At 54.8% G+C, this 23,991-nt stretch overlaps 1 protein-coding gene across 1 annotated transcript; it reads left to right on the forward strand.

Moving 5' to 3' along the window:
- Positions 1-1,310: 1,310 nt before the first annotated feature.
- On the forward strand, positions 1,311-23,736 carry REXO1 (RNA exonuclease 1 homolog). The gene is made up of 16 exons (XM_066277110.1): positions 1,311-1,581; positions 11,524-13,217; positions 14,724-14,828; positions 15,658-15,868; positions 18,137-18,291; positions 18,658-18,789; positions 18,906-19,029; positions 19,727-19,840; positions 19,973-20,113; positions 20,257-20,370; positions 20,993-21,066; positions 21,323-21,433; positions 22,016-22,131; positions 22,282-22,420; positions 22,582-22,702; positions 22,805-23,736. Exons 1-16 carry the CDS (start codon positions 1,425-1,427, stop codon positions 22,891-22,893), a joined length of 3,597 nt encoding a protein of 1,198 aa, XP_066133207.1. The 5' UTR covers positions 1,311-1,424; the 3' UTR covers positions 22,894-23,736.
- Positions 23,737-23,991: the final 255 nt, after the last annotated feature.

Consider the following 23,991-nt stretch of genomic DNA (forward strand, 5'->3'; position numbering starts at 1 on the left):
CCAGTGGGCGACACTCTGCCCACCAGGGGGCGATGCTCTGCCCACCAGGGGGCGTCGCTCTGTTGCCACCAGAGCCACTCTAGCGCCTGGGGCAGAGGCCAAGGAGCCATCCCCAGCGCCCGAGCCATCTTTGCTCCAATGGGGCCTCAGCTGCGAGAGGGGAAGAGAGAGACAGAGAGGAAGGAGAGGGGGAGGGGTGGAGAAGCAGATGGGCGCCTCTCCTGTGTGCCCTGGCCGGGAATCGAACCTGGGACCCCTTGCACGCCAGGCCGACGCTCTACCACTGAGCCAACCGGCCAGGGCCTTATATCATTTTAAAAACAAGCCTGACTGGTGGTGGCACAGTGGATAGACTGTACATCTGGGATGCTGAAGTCCCAGGTTCGAAACCCTAACGTCACTGGCTTGAGCATGAGATTATCGACATGATCCCATGGTCGCTGGCTTGAGCAAGGGGTCACGGGCTTGGCTGGAGCCCCCTGTGGTCAAGGCATGAATGAGAAGCAATCAAGGAACAACTGAAAGTACTGCAACTACAACTTGATGTTTTTCATCTCTTCCCTTCCTGCCTGTCTCTCTCCCTCTAAAAAATAAAAAATAAAAACGAGTACTGAAAGAAAAGGTACTTAATCAACTATACCTACATACGTGTTCATAGTAGCACAATTCACAATAGACAAACATAAAGCAACCCAAATGTCCCTCATCTGAGGCATGGATAAACAAAATACGGTTCAGCATAGCATGTATGGCAGCTGGCATAGAGCAGGCGCTCAGTATTTGGTAGACAGATGAGTGAATGAGAATAGGACTTCTGTGGACCTGGGGATTATTACACTGCTGACAAGAGTCCAGGTGGGAGAAATCAATCACTGAATTTTAGAGTGTGAAGTAACTCGGGCATTGGGATTGTTGGGTACAGGTACAGGACTCACTTGTCCAGCAGAGGGCATGTTGGAGGAAAATGCTAATATACACAAATTAAATGCAAATAAGCCATATACCGGCCCTGAGGAGCTTTTTTGGTCAGGCGCACCGTGGGCAACCCAGGCACCACAGGGGCTTTGGGCTCAAGATGGTGCTACAGTCGCCGCGGAAGGCCGGGCAGCGGCACCAGAGAGGCCGGCAGAAACCTCAGGTAATACGGTCTGCATCTCCCACCTCATCGCTCGTGGCTGCCTGTCCCGGTCCACGAGTTCGCGACCCGCCTCGATCCCGCGAGATTAGGTGTTTCTGATCGGGCGCGCTGTGGACAGCCACTCCCCGGGGCCTTACGGCGTCGTCCCGGGGGCCTCTGGGGTCCTCTGAGCAAGATGGCGGTATCGGGGTTTGTGAGGCGCGGGCGGAGGCGACCACGGCGCCAGTGAGGGACCCGGTCTGGGACCTGGGCGGCTCCGGGTCGGGGCCTTGCCACGGGACTGACCATGCTACGCTCCACCGGCTTCTTCCGGGCCATCGACTGCCCCTATTGGTCTGGGGCGCCCGGGGGTCCATGCCGGCGGCCCTACTGTCACTTTCGGCACCGCGGGGCCCGGGGCCCGGGCGCGCTCGGCGGCGGCGGAGCGGCGCCCCCCGCAGCAGGTAATGCCAGCCCGCTCGTTCTCCCCGGGCTAGGCTCCTCGCCCCGGGCCTGGACTCCACCGCCGGCGCTTCTCCGGTCCCCATTCCCGTCCCAGCCCTCTTCCCACACACACACTCGCGGGCAACGTCCCTCCAGTCAGGACCGGGACCACCCACCTCAGGGCCCGGCTAAAGTCCCGAGATCTCTGTGAGCCTCCGTTTCCACGAGTGTAAAACGTAAACAACGGGAAAACATGCCCTTCGAGGGGTGTCACACAAGGGTGGAGTGAGATAATGCAGTCCGAGCGCGGGACTTGGGAAGCGATCCCGGCTGACACTGGTTAGCAGGCCCCAGGATTCCTCCTACTCTAATTCGCATCTGAACTCCTGGGGAGGGAGGACTGTGCCCGCCGCTTACCCGGACCTTTTAAGTGCCTCTGACAGCCCTTGTTTATTTCTGCGCTACTTCCCCGACTGTGCCTTACTTAGGAGCACCTACTGTGTGTCAAGCTGAGTGTCAGTCGCGACTGCATAGGGAAGGAGTCAGACCCACCTGACAGGGACCGGAGGGGGATAGGCTCCCAGCCCTGCTTTGCTTTGAGCAGAGAACATTATTGGACTTGCTTCTCTTTTTCTCTTTTTTATTTTTAATTTAATTTTTAAATTTATTATTGATTTTAGAGATACAGAAACATCAGTGTTCCTGTGTGGGCCCTGACGGGGAATCGAATCAGCAACTTCTGAATATTGGGACAATGCTCTAACCAACTGAGCTATCCGGCAAGGGCTTTATTTTTTATTTTTATTTATTGATTTTCAGAGAGAAAGGAAGGGAGAGAGAGAAAAACATCAATTTTGTTGTTCCACTTATTCATGTCACAGGTTGTTTCTTGTATATGCCGTTACCAGGATGGAATTTGCAACCTTAGCAAGTTGGGACTACGCCGTAACCAACTGAGCCACTCTGCCAGGGCCTGAGTTGCTTCTTTAGGTATCATAGTGGTGATTGTCACTGTCATAGCAGGGTTTGGTGACAGCTGGGAGAGATGGGGGGGGGGTTCTTGTAGGAGGTGTGAGATTTGAGCTGAGATGTTAATAACCTCTGGTCATAGATTATTCTTTTCTTGCTGAGGCTGCCTTTTTAAGCATCACCTCTATGTCCTTCCATGGAAGCTCTGTGTACAGGTGTGGTTCCAGCCCCCCAGGGACCCCCTCAGGGAACTGGGGCTATGAGCCTCCTGAGATTGAAGCCTGAGGCCTCCCAGAGGAGGGGCCTTCACTGCTGCAGGGTGGGTGATTGTTTTGTTGTTCTTGTTTTTTCTGTAAAGGTGGATTAGAGTAAAGGTGCTATGGGTTGTCAAAGCAGTTCTCTTTTTGTAAATGTCACCAGCACTGAATTCACTTCTTGCACTAGCTGTTTCACGGATAAAACAAACCTGGATTTGTTTGTGCTTCTGCCTCACACAGATCCCTCTGTTAAAATAAGTTTTTTTCAGAACTTAGATGGTGCTCATTTAAAAACATTGAAGAGTACCAAAAAGCCAAAAGAAAAATGTTTTGTATGTTGTCCCAAGTCTCCCATCTGTCAGCTTATCCTTCCTCTCAGCCTTAAAGACAAAAGACTTTGTGCCTTTTCACCAAAATTGTGATCCTGCCACATTGATTACGTTGGATTCTGTTTAGTAAGGCCATTCCGGGTCTGTGGTTTCCACACCAGGCAGCCCCTCCAGATGGTCTGGGAGCTGTAAAAACCTGTTTCTCACCGAGATCCAGGCTTGGGTATTTTAGGGTTCTTTGCTTAGTGCTGATCAGTAGAGCAATGATATTCTGGGCTCAGGCTTTGACAAACGACCCACAGCCTGGGCTCAGGCTGTATGAAAGTGGGTGGTGAGTAGCTGGGATACATGGAGGGGCTAGGGAAGGGGGCTGTACTAGGAGGGACATGAATGTGTTATGCAGGTGGTGCATGTTATCTGTACATCAGCTTCTCACTTGAAGGAGTCTGCACTCCCCAACCAAGGGAACCTGGGGCAATGTCTGGGCACATCTGTGGTGGTCACAACAAGGGGTGCTGCTGGCATTCAGTGGGTGGGGGCCAGGGATGCTGCCTAATACCCCACTGTGCCCAGGATGGACCCTTCCCCTACACACAGATTTATCAGCCCCAAATGTCAATACTGCTGACATGATCAGTGTCCTAGCACTGGCCTGTTGTGTATTTTGGAATGGCATGGGTGAGCTGCCAAGGCCTGTGGGGATGACAGACCCTGAAAACACCACCTCTGTTAGTTCCTCAGGCCCAGAGGCTAGAGGCACAGGAGTCTAAGAACCTTGGTTAGGGTTGGGGGACCACTACATGGGGCTTGGGTGTGGCCCCCCCCAAGTTCTTCAGGGGCTCTAGAGGGGAGGTGGAGTACCCAACAGATTTTTAGCCCTTGCAATGGGGTGGAGACCCTAGTGAAGGCATTTTGGCTTCGTTTTGTATTGTGCAAAGAGCCGGCCCAGGAAGGGGCAGCCTGGCCTCTCATTTATCTCTTCTGCAAACCAGGCCTCAACAAATAGCAGCGTGCCTCCTCTCCATCTGATGCTGCTGAGCTGCAGAAACCCTTCTTCCTGCTTTTGCTTCTCTCCCCCTCCCCCTCAGAACCCCCTTTACAAGTATTTTCCAGCAGATGGTTTGTAAGCTGAGCAGTAGGAGCTGAGCGGTAGGTGCTCAGGAGTTGGGTTTGTTATTCTTTGAGCTGTACATGTGCAGCAGTCTGACTGTTGTGATCTGGTTCACAACAGAGAGTGGAACAGAATGAAATTAAGTATTGAGGGAGAGGCTGGTCCAGGCCAGTGTGGGCATATTTGGACTGAGATTCATGGAGGCATCTCCTGGCCACCGTTTTCCTCCTTGGTGGTGGCCAGGACCTCAGGAGTACCTGCAGTAGTTAGCCTGCACTGTTTGAGGAAGCAGGCATGTGTGCCAGAAGTTTTGGGGAGATTGGTCCTGTGGCTACCTCTGGGCACTGGGTTTTCTGGAGATGGCTGTGTGGATTGCCTGTCAGTGGAGCTACATTGGTGGCAGGCAGGATTGAAAAGGCCAAGGAGCATTCATGGGGGAACTGCCCTCCCGATTGCTGTTTTAGTTTGCTGGAGGAGAACAGGACAGGAAGATGATGGGGGGCCCAGACCCTGAGTGCTCTGAGGAGTGGGACTTGGCCATTTCACACGCTGTGACCTTAGCCTGTACCCACGCATGTAAGTACATCCAGGCCTTCATGTCACCGGTAAAAGCAGGAGCTGCCCTAGGGCCCTCCATAAGAGCTCTTTTGGGTCTTTGTGAATTCAGTACGTATCTGGAAGCAAAGGAGGTGTGTCCAGCATCACAGATATGGGCCAGAGTCCGGAGACAGAGAGCAATTGGCACATGGGGTAGTAGGGAAGTCAGGTGCATGTCCCCATGCACATGGTTACTGAGCTGGGCTTTGAATGATGAGTAGGAGTTCTACCTGGTATTAGAAATAGGTTGGAAGGCTGGCAGCAGTCTAGGATTCTGGGCAGGGAGATAGCACACTGAAAGGCCTGGGATATTCTCGTGCTCTGTGGTTTGGAGGGGCATAGGAGGGGAAGAAGAAGCTGTCCCCCATCATCACTTCCATCCCTGGCAGTTTTGGTAGGGTTCCCATTGTCACACTGACTTATAACTTGTCCTTTTCTAGTACAGGCCATGAGAGTGCCACTGCGGTCCAGCTGGTCTGCCCCAAAGATGGGGAGATGGGGGACTCAGAGCCGGTTAACCTTGCTGTGTGGCTACTTGGAGTTGTCTGTCCTGAAGGGACTGTCTCTACTGATCACGACAGAGGCCTGTGTCCTTGGGAGTGGACGTGCTCCAGGCATTGAGAGGCCCATGGCTCTTGGTCGGTATTTCATTCATTCATCGATTCATCCATCCTATAGACCTTTGCAGACATTTGTACTGGTTAGCTCAGGCATGCAGAGAGAAACCAGGGGCTCAGCATGTTGAGCTGATAGACGGAGGAGGCAGAGCCTGGAAGGTGATGGGGAGGGCATGTCCAGAGGGCACTGGACCACAGTCACTCCAGGCACATTCTGGTGATGCTTGTCCCTCTGTGTCCTAGAGGCCAGATCCATCCCTGCCTATTTGATAGTCATACATCACAGTCTCTTGTCTGGAGAGACTGGTGTCCCCTCCTGTGGGAGTGTGGTCCAGAGGGCCCTCATAGAGCAGGGTGTGAGCACTGCTTCAGGAGCTAGCCCTCTGTCACCCCCCTCCCCAGCACCTGCCTGCAAGTCAAGTAATAAAAGCCACTGTGCTCATGTGTAACCCCTGTGTGTGGACTCTTTCTTAGGGGTTGCAGTTGGCTCCCCCCTCGCCTTGGTCCTACATCCTGGGACTGCCTATAGGAGCACAGCACTCTGTCTTTCCTGGATGGGGTGCACCTTCACCTGACTTCACTTGGAACATCTGAAAGGTGCTCTGAGTCGCTGGGTCTCTGTGCAGGGGTTGGGGGGCAGGGCAAAACACTCCTGAGAGCCTGTGTGATGAAGGAGACGACCCCAGAATTACTCATTGTAGAAAAACCGTATGTTTGGGAAGTCGGTGATGCACCAGTCCCAGAAAGAGTGGCAACACTATTTTGAGACTTTCTTGGTTGGGCCCATTAAAATATTCATGCTGTCATGGACTGTGAGCACAGACAAGTGCAAAGGAGAAAAGTCCGCCTTTCACCCCACACCCAGGGTGCCCATCTTTGCCCTTGCAGCCTGCCGCTCTAGATATTTTTCCTGAGTTTTTATACTGTCCTGTATATTTTGAAGCGTAGTCTGTGGGTGTTTAGAGGGCAGGCTGGCCCCGGGATCAGATTTGGGGAGCAGGGCTGTCCAGCAGCTGGTGTAATGATGGATGCCAGGGTGCAGAGAGAATGGACTTGGTGGTGGTCCCAGGTCTGGTGGGATTGTCTTTTCCCCTGGAGGTGGCTGTGTGGTGCCACCTGCACTGAGACCCTGGACTTGCACTGTATCCCAGGTGGGACTAGAACTGAGGGGCACTAGGGGAGGCTGTAGGGGGTCTGAGCCTCAAACCATCACCCCAGGTCCTCCAGTGTTGTCATCAGCCACAGAGGCAGGTGTGGACTCTGCCAAGTGGGGAAGAGGACTCCAGACCTACTCCTCTACGTGCAGCTAGCCTCAGCAGGGGCATGTTTCAAATGTCCCCATGTATATCTGGTAGCACATTACTGGTGGCCTGTATGTTCTCTCTCCAGGTGTCTGGGGTGCCCTGGGCAGCAGGGGGCTTTCTCCTGTGGTTCAGAATGAGTGGGTGGCCAGGTACCTTCATCCCTAGGCTCCTGGCCTCACCAATGGGGTGTCCTAATGTCTAGGAGTAGGGATGAGAGGAGGCTCCCAGTAGCAGAGAGATGGCTTGGGAAGAAGTAGCCAGTCCCTCTTAGGACCTGGGGAGTTACTCTGCCTCCCATTGGGGTAGCCTTCAGGAGTACTGTTTGCCAGATCCCATTACCCAGAAAAACCCCAAGCGTGGAGCACTCCAGCCCTGTTCCACCTTCCCTAATACCTGTTCCACCACTGCGGCCTTAGGGAATGTCCTTAGTCTCCTGGCTCCATCTCAAGGCCTCTGCCATCCTGGCTGAGTCTAGTTACTCCACCATGAGTAGTCCTCGTGTCTCTGCTTATCTCCTGTGCAGCAGGACTGTGTCTCCTGGTGTCCCTAGCACCCCTGCTGGGGGTGTGGGGGGGGGTGGATCAGTAGGCTATGACTGCCACCAGGGTTGGAGGAGTCCATGTTGATGTCTTAACAGATGCAAAGCTGGGGGACCCCTGTTGCAGTCCTACATTTATCTTCAGTCCTTGGGTGGATTGGGGAGAGAAGACGGTGGGTGATGGCTGGGCCTTCAGAAGCCAGAGGTGGTGGGATCATGTCCTCCCCAAGTGGGGTCTTTACACTCGATGTCTTGTCATTGATTCCATGTTTAGCGGTTAGGGAAGGGCACCTGTGGTCTTTGGAACAGAGGGTGTTGTTGGAGCATGGAGGAGAAGAAGCCAGGACAGGGCCAGAGGGGGAAGGGTGTTTTGGCAGAGAAAAGATCTGGAGGGGTTGGAGGTGGCCGCAAGGACCAGGGAAGGCCTGTGCCTGTCTTGTTTGTGGGTCAGCCTGTTGCAGTTTGGCGATGTTCTTCCCCCAGCTCGTGCCCCAGCCCATACAGGTTTTTCATCCATTGTCCACAGCCCCAGAAACGGGGAAGAGGCCTGGTCTCTGCTGTGCCAGACGTCTGTCCCAGAAGCTGATGATCAGAGAGTCCAAGGGGGGATGAGGTCACTGGGGGAGCCGCCAGTGGTGCTGGAACCAGGAGAGGAGCTGCTTTCTCCTTCAGCCAGGCCAGGTTCCTGTGGGTGTGTGGTGCTGGGTACACAAAGTCAACACGAGTGACCAGGGGAAGGTGAGCTGTTGGGGCTGCTCCCTATCTTTCCCCCTCCCCAACCTGGCAGGGGGCCTTCCCAAGGGACACCCCTCAAGTGATCACCTGATATGCACTTTACCTCATGGGTGTCTCATGAACTGAGCAGAAGCTGGCCCATCCCTTGCCTTGGAGTAGGGGGCAGGAATTAGGCCTGGGGTTTTCTCAAGGTGTAACTCCCTGGTCTGGGCCTTTAGGGGGCTTTCCCAGCCATCCCCAGATGGCTCTCTTTTCTGATAAACGGCCCAATTAATCTTTCTTAACAGAGGCATGCTTACTGGTGTGAACAGCACAAATGAGCACTCTTCTCTTCTATCCAAATTAATCCCCAATAATTGGAGGACTCCTTCCAAGGTGCCCTTCTTGACCTCAAGGGTCACCTGTTGAGTTGCCTTCTGACTGCTCCCATCAGTGGGTGGGCAGGATCCACAGGGTATCAGGCAGCTTACAAAACCTTTTCTTGGAACCTTTCTGATTCTGACAGATCACATGAGGCACCTGGTCCTCCAAGGCAGGTGGGGCAGGAAGCTAGATGGCATGAACAAGTACCTTCTGTACTTGTGCTCCCCAAACCTCAGATAATCTTGGGTTCAGGGGATGCCTGCCTCGGGAGCTGAGCTCTATTCCTGTGTGCTTATTTCTAAGCCTCAGGGCTATAGCAAAACCCCTGGAAGCTCCCAGATCTGTCTAGAGCACCTCAGGTTGGTGATACAGCCTTATGATACCAGTGGGGAAACTGAGGCCCAGAAGGGCAGGATCAGGACCTTGACACAGGCCCACCTTGGGCAGTTTCTTTTGCTCTTTGGTGTAGTGGGTAGGACAGGGAGACAGCCTCCATTTGGGATTGAAAATGTCCCATCTTGGCAGAGCTCATAGGTGCTCAGATCCAGGGCTGGGTAGAGCCAGGAGCCGCATCCTTTCAGAGTGAGTGGCTCAGATCCCCCAGTGCACTGCCCTTTCCATCTGACAATTGAGTTTGTGGGCTGCCTGGAAAATGGAAAGGGTAGAGCATGTGTAATAGCCCTAAGGAGACATGCCAGTACAGTCTCTCATTGACAAAGCCAGAGCTCTGCCTCTGGTCCACTGGAGCCAGTGAGGCCAGGTGGTCTCAGGAATGTCGCAGGGCTGCCACCTTCCTACCTCTCTCCCAGGGCACAGTGGCTCCTCCACCTGTCTCCCAAAGCACTGGCTCCTTGGAGAAAACCCTTCAAATCCAAAGTGGCTGAAAATCCCTAGGCTCCGTACTCTGACCTCCTGACCTTGGAGAAGGGCTAAGGCGTCTGTGGATTTGCCTGTGGCCATTTGTGGGCTTTGCATGGGTCCTGACCCCCATCCATTGGTCCTGCTGAGTTGTCCAGGGGGAGAGCCTTCCTACTAGGTGGGCCCTTGCTCCAATACCCCACAGGGAAGGCAGGGTGGGGCAGGAGCCATCTTAACCAAAGGAGGGAGGTTAGGGAGTGAGGTGGGCTGGGCTGGAGTCCCTCATCCACCCCCCCTCATGCCCCCCCCCCCCCCCCCCCCCCCGCTAGAGACCAGTGCAACCCTCTGTAGACAGGCCCAGTAAGTGATCCTAGTTAATGGCTGGTGGCCTTGGCCTGGGCTCTGTTGGCAGCCAGGGCTTGGGGGATAGGCAGGGGCATTAATTCCTATCTGTTCATACAGGTGGGTGCGGGGTTGGAGTGGGTCTGCCTTTGGTGTGAAGGAGTCCATCCTGGGTCAGGGTGGGGCTAGGAGGGTGCCCTCGATCCTGCTGCTGGGCTCTCTAGCCTTTCCTCAGGATGGTCCCTTTACCTTGTCCCTCAATGGGGCAGAGAGCCTGTGAGTCTTGACCCTGGGTCCTTACACCCAAGTGTCTTCAGCTGTGATATGGGAGACATGGAGTGGCTTCTCCCAGCTTGAATGCCGCACAAGGAGAGCCCCTGAAACCTGGTCTGCCTCTGGCACTCGGCCCTCTGTCGTTTTACCTCCTGTCTCCCATGCCCAGCCCTGGCATGTCCTCCGTGGTCTAAAGCATAGATACATGCTTCCTTTCTCCTTTCCAAATATACTATAATTTCAAAAATTGCATCCAAGTTAAAAGCCAGATTACACTTCTACAATAAACCCTTCCCTCTCATCCCCTCCCCAAAGGCAGCCCAGGCCCAGTCACTGTCCCCTGCAAAGATTGTCACTGGTGGGCAGCCAGCCAAATGGACATCTCCCTAAATAAGGTGACGTGAGTTTCCTGGGGCTGCTATGGCAAGTCACCACACCCTGGGGACCTTCCAGCAGCACAGATGGATTCTCTGACAGTCCTGAGCAGCGGTTCTCAACCCTCTCTTCCCTGTGTTTTGGTCGTTCAACCCTCGCCGGGGTCGTGACCCACAGGTTGAGAACCGCTGGTCCTGAGGACCAGAGGTCCACACTTGCTTTCATGAGCTAAGTCCACATATGGGCAGGCTGGCTCCTGGAAGCTCTGGGAGAATCAGTTGTCATTCTCCAACCAAAGGGCATCTTTATTGGCCTTTTCTTTGGAGATGCTGCAGGGTTATGTCTGATAGACTATCTAGTGATGAACATATAAACTCTGGAATATTTGTGGTAAATTGGTATATGTGAATATGTATATTACTCCTTTCTCAAAGTGTCATGTGTTATTTGCTCACATTTAATTGAAGATATCTGCATCTCTGTCCATAAGGGAGTCCTTGAGGTTCATGCCAACACTGGTGGCACTTGGGCTGTGCTGACCTCTGGCATGTACTTTTTCCTTTTTTATACCCATGGAATCACCCCATAGATTGCCTTTTGCCTCGTTTTCCGTTAAAAGTGTGGGGGTATCCTTTGTCCACAGTGCTACTTAGTGATTTCTGTTTTCTCATTTGTATACACACAGCCCAGCAGACTTTCCTGCAGAGAGGTGTGTGGGACAGAGGCCTGCATGCCTTAGACCTGTTGTGTGGGCAACCCTGACCCTCAACCCTGAACCAGGGAGCTCTGAACAGGTTCCCATCTTATCCTGTCAAATATCTCTGTGCCCTTTGACCTGCCTGGATGTCAGGCCCCTCCTTCATCCTCCTAGCTCCCCATTGCAGGAAGCAGTGTGGGGTGGCTTTGGTGTAGGTGTGTCCAGTGGGACTCTTACTGCCATCTCACCCCGGCTTCTGGATCTTATGGTCTTATCTGTCAAGTATCCACCTCTTTCAGTTGTTGTTCCAGGGGCCATGCCAGTCTCTTGACCCAGGAGACTATGTCTCTCGGCCCAAGGTTCTTCTACACCCCTCACCCCACCTATTAGCCTCTGTAGGCTAGGGCCTGCATGAAGAGGTGCTCTGGAATCCTTGCTGTGCACACTGAGCCTTGGTGGGGGTCTGCTGGAGGTTTGGTTCCTACTAGGTTCCCCAAAGCCAGTTCTCTGGATCAAGGCAGTGGCTGGTTGCTGGCTCGCATTGGTCACTACTTCACAGGCCTGCTCACTGCTATTTCCTCCCTCTTACCATTCCAGGGCTTGGTTATGACCCGTACAACCCTGAGCTGCCCAAACTCCCGGCACAGAGGGAGAATGGCATCCTGGGCAGAGGGGATGAGCCCCGCTCAGACATCCTGGAGCTGGAGCTGGTCAACCAAGCTATTGAGGCCGTGCGCTCTGAGGTGGAGATAGAGCAGCGACGGTACCAGGAGCTCCTGGAAACAGCCCGCGACCCCACCCTGCCACCCCATGGCCCTGCTACCAGCCTGGATGAGGATGCCTTCCCACTGTCCTTTGATTACAACCCTGTTGGCCGAGGCCTGTTGAGCCCTAATACTAGCTACCACCCCACCCCACTAGCTGGCCCTGCTGAGCTGGGCAGCAAGTACTTGCTGGCCTCCCTGGACCGGGCCCAGGGCCATGGTGGAGGAGGCAGCGGTTCCCTGGAGTACATTCCCAAGGCTGTGAGTCAGCCCCGACGGTACAGCCGCCCAGTCTCTAGCAGCAAGTATGTAGTAGATGATTCCAAGCCGTCCACTGACCTGGAATATGACCCACTGTCTAACTTCTCTGCTCGGCTGCTCAGCAGGGCAAGCTCCAAGGATGACCGGGCCCCCAAGCGGACCCGGGGCTCCCGTGGCAGCAGTGAGCCCTACACACCTGCACTCAAGAAGCCCTGTGACCCCTTTGGTGGCTGCGATGCCAGGTTCTCTGACTCAGATGATGATGTTTCCACAGCCCTTGGGGACAGGCCTGCCACTGCCAGCCCCCAGGAGGCCCAGGCAGGGTCCAAGTGCAAAAGCCTCAGCAAGCCGGGCTTTAGGGAGGCCCAGGAGCCTGAGGAGGGCAGCCTTCGGGAGACCAAGGAGATGGCCGTGCAGTACGATGTGGGGGACCTTGGGCAACCTCCCAAGGGCCCTAGTGAGACGTGCCCAGCCAAGACTGGCTCCACCCCAGCCAGGGCCTCACAAGAATGCAGTGGCCCCAAGAAGGGAAGATCCAAGAAGAAGAAAAATGGGGTTTCACTGGCCCCTGGCCCCAGGGATGGTGTCCAGATAACAGACAGGGGTAAGAGCAGAGAACACAGGAGGCCAGCTGTGAAACCCTGTGTGGACAAGAGGGGCTTGAAGGCCAGCAGCCCCCAGCACAGGGCAGAGCGGCCCCAAGGGACCAAGAAAAAGCCATCTCTGGCCACCTTAGTGGCCAGCTCAGGGAAAGGTCAGATTGACCAGCTAAGTCCCAGTTCCACTCTTGGGGATGCCTCCCAGCTGTCGGGCAGGATGGGTGGGAAGACCCCACCTGGGAAGCTGGTGGAGCGGAAGGCACACTCTCTGGATGACGGTATCTCCCAGGCTGGCCCCAAGCTGCAGAAGCGGACCCTGAGCCATGCAGACCTCTTTGGGGATGAGAGTGAGGACGAGGACCCAGGGCCCATGGCACCTGGACTGCGTCCCCCTGCCCTCCCCGACCTCAGCTCCAGCTCGGATTCTGACTCGGACTCTAGCCTGGGCCTCTCAGCCACACGAGGGCCACGCAAGCGCTTCAAAGCCTCCTCACACCCCTCGCCTTGCCCAGCCTCCCCCTCAACCTCAGGAGCAGGCACAGATGTGGACTACTCTGCCCTGGAGAAGGAGGTTGACTTTGATTCTGACCCCATGGAGGAATGCCTGCGCATTTTCAATGAATCCACCTGTGTAAAGACAGAGGACAGGGGCCGGTTGGCCCAGCAGGTGAGAGTCTGGGCTGGGCTCAGGAAGACGGCTGGTTCTCTGTCCTTGGAATATCCCTGTGACTAGAATCTCAGCACCCAGATGGAGACAGCCTCTTGTCCAAAATTCAGGAACCCTTGGTGATTGCTTACTGCCCCTTTGCATCCTGTCCAGAAAAAAGAATGCTGGCTTATGGCCCACTGGTGGGATTCTGGCCTACCCTGTGGGGCTTCTGTGGCAGCATCCAAGTGTCAGATAGTGCTGTATCGGGCACCCCCAACCTCCTCCCCCTCTTTCCAGTTTCTTTCCTTCTCCCTAGTCCCTCTCCTTTCAGCTCCTCTTCCTCTAGTCCCTCCTCCTTCCACTACCTTCTCTCTTCCCCTCTATCCATTGTCTCCCTCTTCCCTTGTCCCTTCTTACCCCTCTCTCCTCTCTCCTCTCTCCTCTCTCCTCTCTCCTCTCTCCTCTCTCCTCTCTCCTCTCTTCCCTCTTCCCTCTTCCCTACCCCCTCCCTGTTCTAGCCCCTTTCCCTTTCCTCCTTGGACGTCCCTCCCAAAATTTGCTGGCTCCAATCTGTTTGGGTCTTCTTGGTCCCTGTTCCCATGTCAGCCACCAGAGGGAGCTTGCTTTAAACAACAGGACATACCAGTCCCCTGCACAGAAACCTGCTTTTTTGTTTCTTTTTTTTAATTGATGTTAGAAAGAAACCAATTTTTTTGTACCACTTATTTATGTATTTGTTGGTTGATTCTTGTATGTGTCTTGTATGTACCTGCAACCTCGGCTTATCAGGATGACGCTCTAACCAACTGAGCTACCTGGCCAGGTCACAAAACTGCAGATTCTCTGTGGGGTCTCAGAGTCCAACCCTGGGCTCCTTGTTCCTTTAGCACCACCCTGTTCACATCCCTTTGAGGCATTGCCAGCTAATACTGATTTCCTACCCTTGGTTCCCACATTTTTTTTTTTTTTGATTGATTTTAGACAGAGGAAGGGAGAGAGACGAGGAGTGAGGGGAAATCCATTTGTTGTCTCACTTAGTTGTGTGTTCATTGGTCGCTTCATGTATGTGCCCTGACTGGGGATCAAACTCACAAACTTGTTTTGGGATGACACCTACTGAGCTACCTGGCCAGGTCTGATTCCCACATTCCTAACTCTGCCCTGGCCAAGGTGGCAGGTATAGGTGGGTAGATGAGGGAGGGAGAGGAGGAGGCAGTTAGTCCATGAAGGGCTGGGCACATCTGCAGAACTCACCCCCAGCAAGGCATGGGAAGTAGGCTCAGGACTGGGCCAGTACCCAGGGTCCTTGGCTGGGGGCATAGTCTGTTTCATCGCCTGTAAGGTGGGGCTGGGAGTGCCTCTTTGGGTGGAGTTGAGTACCTGCATCTCATATGGAGCCGCCCTTCCCACCCTACTCCTTGTTATGGTCTGGGAATCCCATCCCTAACTCCCAGGCTGACTGTGTTGGTATGGGTGGTGAGGCCAGGGGAGGGAGCCTTGTTGAGGGACGAATGTGTGTTCTAGCCTCCCAAGGAAGAGAAAGTAGAGGACAAAGAGCAGTTGGGTCTGACCACTCTGTTCCCTGGGCAAAAGAGGAGGATCTCTCATCTCTCCAAGCAAGGCAAGGAGGTAAGGATCCTCTGGGGTCCTGGTTGGAGGGTGGCAGGGGGAATCTGTCTATGGAACAAAGTTTGATGGGTTCCTTTGGCAGACACAGTCCAGCTCTCCCTGTGTCCTGGCAGAGAAGTACCTGGTGTCCACATCTAGTCTGTGTTGTGCTGCATCCTGGGGGCAGTGGGGCCCAGAACAGGGAGAGTGAGATACAGTTGAGCCCTCCCTCAGGGTCACACTGTGTGATCCCTGTTTCACTCTGAACTGCACTGTGCGACCTTGGGCAAGTGGCCAGACCTCTCAGTCTTAGCTTCCTCCCACGGCCCAAAGACAGGAGTGGTTGTCGGATCTCTGTGGGGCAGTCAGTGAGCTGGCACAGGGAGGGCTGGACAGAGGATGGGTCCTATGCTCTACACTTGGAGCTCCCTCCTGTTGATTCAGTCTTGAGGGAGGATTGGGATTCTGGAATTCACTCCAGAGAAGGTTAGATCAAGTGAGATTGGATTAGCATGACAATCTGATCAGGAGCAGGGATTTCCACGTACCCTGTGCCTATATCAGGGCTGAGGGCATGGCCTGGATACTTAGATGCCAGAGGTGAGGAGAGCAGGGCCACATCGGCACCTGGGGCAAGTGGGACAACATGAGCTTGAGGATCACAGTGCTGAGCTGGTTTCCACCAGGGAATTGGCAAGTCTTAAAGGCAGAGAGGGGTGCATCCTGCCCAGTCCCAACCCTGGAGTCCTTGCCTCCCTGCCAGTGGCCCTACCATCAGCCTGTTGCTCTGGGAAGCCTGCTTTGGGTGCGTCCCACATATAGTCAGGCCCTTGAATTTCTCATCACCCAGCCAGAGCCCATGAGGAGAGGCCTGGCCCCCCCGACCCGGCTCCCCACTGCCCAAGAGGTGTGCTACCGGCGGGCTCAGCAGGCTCAGAAGGAGTCAGCCAGCTGGCTCCAGGTTGCCCAGCAGCCGGCCGAGAAGCCATCCTCCATCCATATCTCAGTTCCTGGCGAGAAGAGGAGGATTGCCCACGTCCCCAACCCCTGCCTGGCTACAGGTGAGTTCTAGAGCAGGGGTCTCAGGAGGGGGTCTCTGGAGGTGAAGCTCCCAGTGTATTTGCAGTCGTGGCCTTGAGCAGAGCCAGCCTAGCCTCAGTGTATTGGTCTGTAAAATGGGAGAAAGTGTTCTCAACTGTTAGAGGCTAGAGTAGACTATGCATGATGCCTGGCGGCCTTGGGCCTCTCCTGGCTTTGGTGTTGGGAGTGGGGGGCTGGCTGTGGAGTCTGAGGGATGTCTGTCTGCTAGACTTAAGCCTTGTTAGCATTAGCTTCCTGTCTTCCTCCAAGGCCCTGACCTGGAGGTTTCCCTGTGGCCCTCTTGCTTTGTCCCTACCTGGTCTTTGTGTCCTTGCCTCCCCCGGGTTCCTGGGATATTGGAGGCCAGTGACCTGGTGGGAACTGGTCTGAGTGTAGTCACTGGGCCTCAGACAGTAGTGCTAGGAAGGAGGAGCCAACCTGGGGGTGTAGCCGAGGGTGTCAGTCCCTAATTGAACTGTGCATTCAATCTGAGAGAGGAGCTGAAGACTGTGCCTCTTGTCCTGCTCTGAGGGACACTTTTCCCAATGGAGCCTTGTCTGAAAGTAGGGCTGCACACACAGTGGGAGTGTCTCTGTGGTGGTGGCTGGAGCTGAGAAAATGTGGCAGGCCAGGCTTTTGTAGCCACCTGGAAGCCTCAGATGTAGGCTCAGCCTCCCTGGGGTCTGTTCCAGTCTAGGATGTCTGGAAAAAACCTTGCTGCTGGTTTTTTTGTTTTTGTTTTTGTGACAGAGGGATAGATAGGGACAGACAGACAGGAAGGGAGAGATGAGAAGCTTTAATTCTTTGTTGCGGTTCCTTAGTTGTTCAGTGATTGCTTTCTCATATGTGCCTTGACTGGGGGGCTACAGCAGAATGAGTAACCCCTTGCTCAAGCCAGCAACCTTGGGCTCAAATCTTGGGCTTCAAGTCAGCAACCTTTTGGGCTCAAGCCAGCGACCATGGGGTCATGTCTATGATCCCACACTCAAGCCAGTGACCCCATGCTCAAGTTGGTGAACCCGCACTCAAGCCGGCGATCTCAGGGTTTTGAACCTGGATTCTCTGTGTCCTGATCTGACGCTCTATCTACTGCACCATCACCTGGTCAGGCCCTTGCTGTTTGTTTAAAGACTTAAACAGCCAACTTAGTGGGTGGTCAGGTTCCATGTAGGGGTCCTGCGTGTACAGATGTCCACAGCCTTTCCCTGGTTTTCCCTGGTGTGTCCAGGCTCTGATTTCTCCCTCCCCAAAGAGGTTGAATTAGAACCTGACAGTGACAGACACGGTTGTGGGTTTATAGCAGTGATTTAGCCCAGAGTAAGGAGATTGCATCCTGAGACAGGTACAGTTTCATTAATCTGCACCTTCTGCATTCAGCCATCTATAGCCACCGCTGTGGCAGCCGGCATTCCTAAATACTGCCTGGCTCTCCCGAGCCTCGACAGCTCTCTTGAAGCTTTGGGAGACCCACCTGGTGCAGCTGCACACTTGCCCTGCAGAAAATTCTTCATCCATATGAGTCTAAAAGCTGAAAAGTGCATGTTTCTCCCTTCTCGTATGGCCTGCAAGGCCAACCGCCTAGGACTCCCAGGAGCCAGAGACCTGGGCCCTCCACTCTGTGCCTTGGTCTCCTCATCTGCTCTTATCCTGTCATCAGAGCCAAGCCCAGGCTCAGAGCTAGTCAGAGGTCCCCTTGCACACACACTCAGGGACACACCTGCCTCAACCCCACTGCTTTATCTGGAGCCCTCAGAAACAGCCCCAGAGGAGGCACCCTCCACCCTGGGGGCAGGAGACTGTCTGGTTTGTGACTTCATCAAAGGGAGAGGAGAACACAAAGACAGTGGTGGGCAGGCTGACCGAATCACAATGACCAGGCTGGAACGTCCCAGACCCTCTGGTCCTCAGTCCAGGAACCAAGACTTTCCTCTCTCAGACATCAATGCTTCAGAGTCAGGGGCTGGAACATGTGGCAGAGGCTATCCAAGCCCCCAGCCACTTGCCAGACCAACCTGCCGTCCTTCACAGCCCTATTTTTTTGTCCCCCCTCTCAATGGACTTGTCCAAAAGCAGATAGAGCCTAATGTCCTTCCACAGCCCATGTTCCCACCCATTGCCCTACCCCCTGTGCTCCGAGATGTACATTCTGCTGATGCTGAATGGCCGCAGCTGCCTAGTGCTCTGCAGCTCAGTGATGGGTGTGCTGTCTTCCTGCACTCATGTCCCCTGTCCGCCACCAACCCCTACAGGTGCCAAGAGGACCCTCGCAGCCAGCAGCAGCCAGCCTCCCAATGGCCTCGAGCTGGGCAGCCAGCCCCTGAAGACTCGCACACTGTCAGGAATGGCGTCCAAGACCACCAGCACCATCACCCCCAAGCGTGTGGCACACAGCCCATCTTTGCAGGTAACTGTCCCTCCCTGCGTCAGCCAGAGCACCCCCCTTATGATGCACCCAGCATTACGGGCTGGCTCTCCCTTCTTCCCGTTCCCTTGTTTTCTCTTTAATTCACACCTTTCACGTTTTAGAGTAGTTTTATAGTTTTGATTTACAGAAACATTGAGTGGAGAGAGGACAAGATTGCCATGAGCCATTACACTGTTGTCAGCACTGATGTGGTTATTTCTTGGCACCAGCCAGCCCATGATGACCCCGTGGTCATTAAGGCCCAGTTTCCAGTAAGCTCCACCCTATATGGAGAAGGTGCTAAAAAGTGTGTCAGACAACTAGGCAGGGGCATGCCACCCTCCACTATTCCTGTGTCTCCTCCAGAGTTTAAAGAAGCCTGTTATCCCAAAAGAGTTTGGGGGCAAAGTCCCCACCGTCATCCGCCAACGATATCTCAACCTGTTTATTGAGGAATGTCTCAAGTTCTGCTCCTCCAACCAAGAAGCCATAGAGAAGGTGGGTGACCCTGGGAGGTAGGGCCAGCTGGCTGTGGGGTGCAGGGCCAGGTCCTAGGTAGAGGGGCTGGGACCATTTGTCGGGATATCCAGGGCTGAGTGGAGTGTTATCCCTAGGCGCTGAATGAGGAGAAGGTGGCTTACGACCGCAGCCCCAGCAAGAACATCTACTTGAACGTGGCTGTGAACACCCTAAAAAAGCTGCGGGGCCTGGTCCCCAGCACTGTGCCTGTTCTCAGCAGTAAGTCCGACAGGACGGGGCAGCCTGGGTGTTTTAGCTATAAGATTGAAGCCACACCTCCTGCAGTGGGTGGCTGGGACCCTCCCTCGGCCTTTCTGCTGCTCTGAGCTGTAAGATTCTCAGACAAAAGGCCCTCGGCTGTCAGACTCTGTCTAAGCTGGCATTGGCCCCATGCCCTCAGAATAGCCTCTTCTCACTCTTAGCCACCCTCCCTCTCTGAGAGCTGGTCTCTCCAGTGAGGGACCAATCACCTGCTAATGGGACTACCTCTTCAAAGCTCGCCTGCCTGTACATTAACCTGGGAAGACATTCATGGTGCTTCTTGAGGATACATTAAGCCATCAGCGGGTGCTTCCCTGTTCTGTTCTTAGCTGGGCTGCCTTGCCCCAATCTATTCTTCCTGGGCGAAATGGCCATTATAGCTCATGTTAAATTCTTTCCCTATGAGTGTGAAAACCCCTAGGCAGGGAGTTGGAGGTGGAGGGAAGACAGAGGGGCTTCCAGGCAGCCCAAAGCCTGATGGTGCTGAATTAATGTGAGGGGTAGTGTAACTTGCCCAGGGTCACATGAGGTCAGGTCTCCCCTGACTCTGGGTGGTGGGAGGCTATCCTGGAAACAGGGCACTGAGGAAGTGGGGGAGCATTTGGGAGGAATGAGGGAGTTTGAGCCTACTTTACTCTTCCCCTCCTGCTTCCAGAAACCAGTGGCCGGAAGGTTGTGTCCCATGAGGTAGTACTGGGGGGCAAGTTGGCCGCCAAGACCAGCTTCTCATTCAGCCGCCCCAGCAGCCCCCGTGTGGAAGATCTGAAAGGTGAGCCCAGCTCCCCCAGAGTCTGGAGCGCAGTGCCTGCCCCCCACCCTTGACCCTGTCTTCCACCCATTTCCTACCCCTTGACCATCCTAATCCCACTGTTAGCTGATTGCCTGTCCTGGTCATCTTTAGGGGCTGCCCTGTACAACCGCCTCAAAGAGTACCTGCTCACTGAGGACCAGCTCAAGGAGAATGGCTACCCCTTCCCTCACCCCAAGCGGCCCGGGGGCGCTGTCATCTTCACCACTGAGGAGAAGACTCAGCCCAAAGACTGTGAGTTGCCCGGTCATTGTGCTCCTCTGAAGGTGCACAAGGAAGGTCATCTGGGTAGAGGGAATGCTGCAGACACAGGTTCAGGCCATGGGGCTGACCTGACTTCTCACCCTTCCTCCTATCTGCCTGTCTGCACCTGACAGCCTCCTGCAGGGTCTGCTGCCGCTGTGGCACTGAGTACCTTGTGTCCCCCTCGGGCCGCTGTGTGCGTGAGGAAGAGTGTTACTACCACTGGGGACGGCTCCGCCGGAACCGAGGTGAGATCCTGCCCTTCTCCCCTCTGACCCTGGCCAACTCCTTTTAATTTTCTTTTCCTTTGTTGTACTTAAGACAAATATAATGTAAAGACCTTTCTGTCACAACATTTAGACACAGGTAAAGAAAGGCTTCCCACAACCTTGTCATCCCCCCTTGCTCTTCTTCAGTACATAAGTGCTTGTAGAAATACATGGCATTTGGGGATAAAGGATTTGTTTTGTCCTGTGGCTGTTTTCACTTAGTCAGATTTTCACCTATGGGGACACACAGGTCTCCTGGAGCGTCTCTGGGGAGCATGTGGAGGGTTCCTTGGGATGCAGCATTCTTTTGGGCATACCCCAAGGGGACCCATGCCTGTACATGTCCTTGTTGCCAGTCTGGGGATGGGCCCTTGCAGGGTCAGTGGGCTGCGCCTATCCCAAATCCTCTCTCCCATGTAGGGCCTGGTGCCCCCCAGAAATAGGGTTGGAATTCTTGGTCTTTCAGGGGCTGCCCTTTGACCTAGGGCTGGGATTCACTTTCCTGGGAACCCCTTGCCAGCCCAGACAAAGTGAGTATCAGCAACGACCTACAGGAGGCGTGGTCATACTGCCTCTGACCTCTGCCCCATCTCCCTTTCAGCGGCTGGTGGCTGGGAGACTCAGTACATGTGCTGCTCGGCCACCATTGGCTCCGCTGGCTGCCAGGTTGCGAAGGTAGGTACCTGTCCTGGGCCCTGCTTGATACTTCCTTGTCCTGGGAATCTTCTACCCTGTCCTGGTTGGAGAAGATTACCCTCAGCTGCCTTCTTCTTATCCTTTGATTTCTCTGCAATGGAAAGGGGAGCTCATTCCGTGAAAATGTCTAGCACCAGCCTGGCCCCATGAACTTGGCCTCATTGACTTTTCCTGAGGTTCCTTCTCCACCCTCCAAGCCTGCCACCCTCCCCTTTCTTCCCCTCCCCACCTTCAGCAACATGTGCAGGACGGCCGCAAAGAAAACCTTGATGGGTTCATGAAGACCTTCGATAAAGAGCTTCCAGAAGATGCTCACCCTGGAATCTATGCCCTTGACTGTGAAATGGTGAGTCATCTGAATGACCACAGGCACTTGCTGAGGACTCATGGCCCTTGTAGGCTGCAGGGGTCTTTGCTGCTCTGTGGGGCTATCCCATCTCCTCTGCTTGAAGCTTTGGGCCAGTGCAGGTTTTAGTATAAAGAGCAGAAGAGCTGTGAACAACAGTTGGGTCTGCCTCCCTGTGGGTTGCGCTATATCTGTAGCTCTAAGGCTCATTCCCAGCCTTGCCAGCATCTGCTTAGAACAGACTTTTCTCTTGTTACCAAGTAGATGATCTCACCCTACCCCCGGCACACACTACATGCTGTGGACACGTCTGGCTTTACTCAGGGTCCCCTCTGCACTCAGATGCTGTGTGGATTTCTTGCACATAATGCAGGCTTTGGGGAAGGGTGTCTGGTCCATGGCCACTTTGACCCCTAGAGAGGCCTCAGAGGTCTCTGGCCTAGGGCCAGCACCTCTGCTGCGGGGCTCAGGAACCAGGGACATCCCTGTCATGAGCACTGGGCTGGAGGTATCTGGTCAGTGGTGCCTGGGGAGGGATGCAGGCCATGGGGCATGTCTGAGCCGTGTCCTCCTGGTCTGCAGTCCTACACCACATATGGCCTGGAGCTGACACGTGTCACGGTGGTGGACACCAACATGCAGGTTGTTTATGACACCTTCGTCAAGCCGGACAACGAGATTGTTGACTACAACACTAGGTGCGGCCTGATTCTCAAGGACCTGGGATCCCAGGGTGGGAACCGCATGCTCCACCACGGTCCAATGTCCCTGGCCCTGACCCAGCTCCAGGGTTTGGAACCCCAGGTACCATCTCAGCCACTCTAAGGCCCCTGCCCTTCCTTCCCCAGGTTTTCAGGGGTGACTGAGGCTGACCTTGCTGACACAAGCATCTCGCTCCGGGATGTCCAGGCCGTCTTGCTGAGTATGTTCAGTGCTGATACCATCCTCGTTGGACACAGTCTGGAGAGTGACCTACTGGCCTTGAAGGTATCCTGACCCCGCAGGTTTTATCCTCACGGTGGGTAGGGCTGCAGGACAGTGACCAGTCATGCTGCTCCGGAACCCTCCTAGGCTCTGGGTGCCTTCGTGGCCCAGCTCTCCTGGGGCCCTCTACCCTGAGGTCTCTGACAGGCTGGCCGTTCCCACAGGTCATCCACAACACTGTGGTAGACACGTCTGTGCTCTTCCCGCACCGCCTGGGCCTCCCCTACAAACGCTCCCTTCGGAATCTCATGGCTGACTACCTCAGACAGATCATCCAGGACAATGGTGAATGGTGGGGGTGGCGTGGGTAGGGACAGCATTGGGGCTTGGTGGGGGTGGGGTGGGACCCCAGGACTGGCTCACCCTGAGCCTCTGCCCATTCCACAGTGGATGGGCACAGCTCCAGTGAGGATGCCAGCGCCTGCATGCACCTGGTGATCTGGAAGATTCGAGAAGATGCCAAGACCAAGCGGTGACTGCCGCCCACCCGCCTGCCCTCCTGACTCCTGCCTCCTGCCTCCCGCCTCCCGCTGCCCTGGCCTGTCCTCTAGCCCCAGGCCTCTTCCAAAACAGTGCAATAAATCTCGAGAGCTAACCTGTTCACATCACCAAGACACGGAATCAGCACAGGAGGAGTTGCGTGGCACTCCAAGACCCACCTTGAGACCTACCTGGAGCCCCAGCCCCTGTGTGGCCCCTTGTGCTCTCCCTGTCTCTGCCCAGACCACTGTCTTCTGGAGACTGCTGCTGCTGACAGCGGAGGCTGGAACTACCTACCTGGCACATCAGCCTGGCCTGCTAGTGTCGCCAGCAGTGACCCTTATAGGCTGACCACCTGCTCTTCTCCCCTCACCTGTCAGAGTGTCCAGTGGGTTGGGTGGGCTTGTCATGGGTTTATTTGGACAGGGGTTGTCTTTTTTTATTTTGTATTGTTATTTTTATTATTTTTAATTTAAACCTATGACTTGCATGGTTGTCTTCCCCAACCTGGAGGAATAAGACCCTGGTGCTGCCTTCCCTCCTGGGGTAATGGGGGTTGGGGGCGGGAGCAGTCAGCTGGTGCCTCCACAGCCACCAGGACTCAAAAACGCCAACCTGGCCTGGCCTGTTTGGGTGGGAACTAGTCTCCCCCAACCCACCCAGACTCCTTGACTTCCAGGAACTGAGCCAGCTCCTGCCCCAGCCCCCAGGGTCCTCGTCCTGGCATCTGGACACATTCCATTGGAGCCCTGCCCTCACCTGGGAGCTGTCAGTCAAGGCCCATAGTCCCTCCCACTCCCCACCCCAGTGCCTAAACCTCCTCTCTCCCACCCCTAGGCAGGGACAAAATAAATGTTTGTATGAATTTTAGATGTTGGGTCTACTGGTGTTTTTGATGCTAGGTATGGCTCCACATACCCTGTGAGATTATTGTCCCTGTGGCCAGGACTTAAAAGTCAGCTCTGGGCCTGACCAGGTGGTGGCGCAGTGGATAGAGCGTCGGACTGGGATGCAGAAGACCCAGGTTCGAGACCCAAGGTCGCCAGCTTGAGAGAGGGCTCATCTGGTTTGAGCAAAAAGCTCACCAGCTTGAG

The sequence above is a fragment of the Saccopteryx bilineata genome, chromosome 1 (assembly GCF_036850765.1).
Source record: "Saccopteryx bilineata isolate mSacBil1 chromosome 1, mSacBil1_pri_phased_curated, whole genome shotgun sequence".
NCBI lineage: Eukaryota > Metazoa > Chordata > Mammalia > Chiroptera > Emballonuridae > Saccopteryx > Saccopteryx bilineata.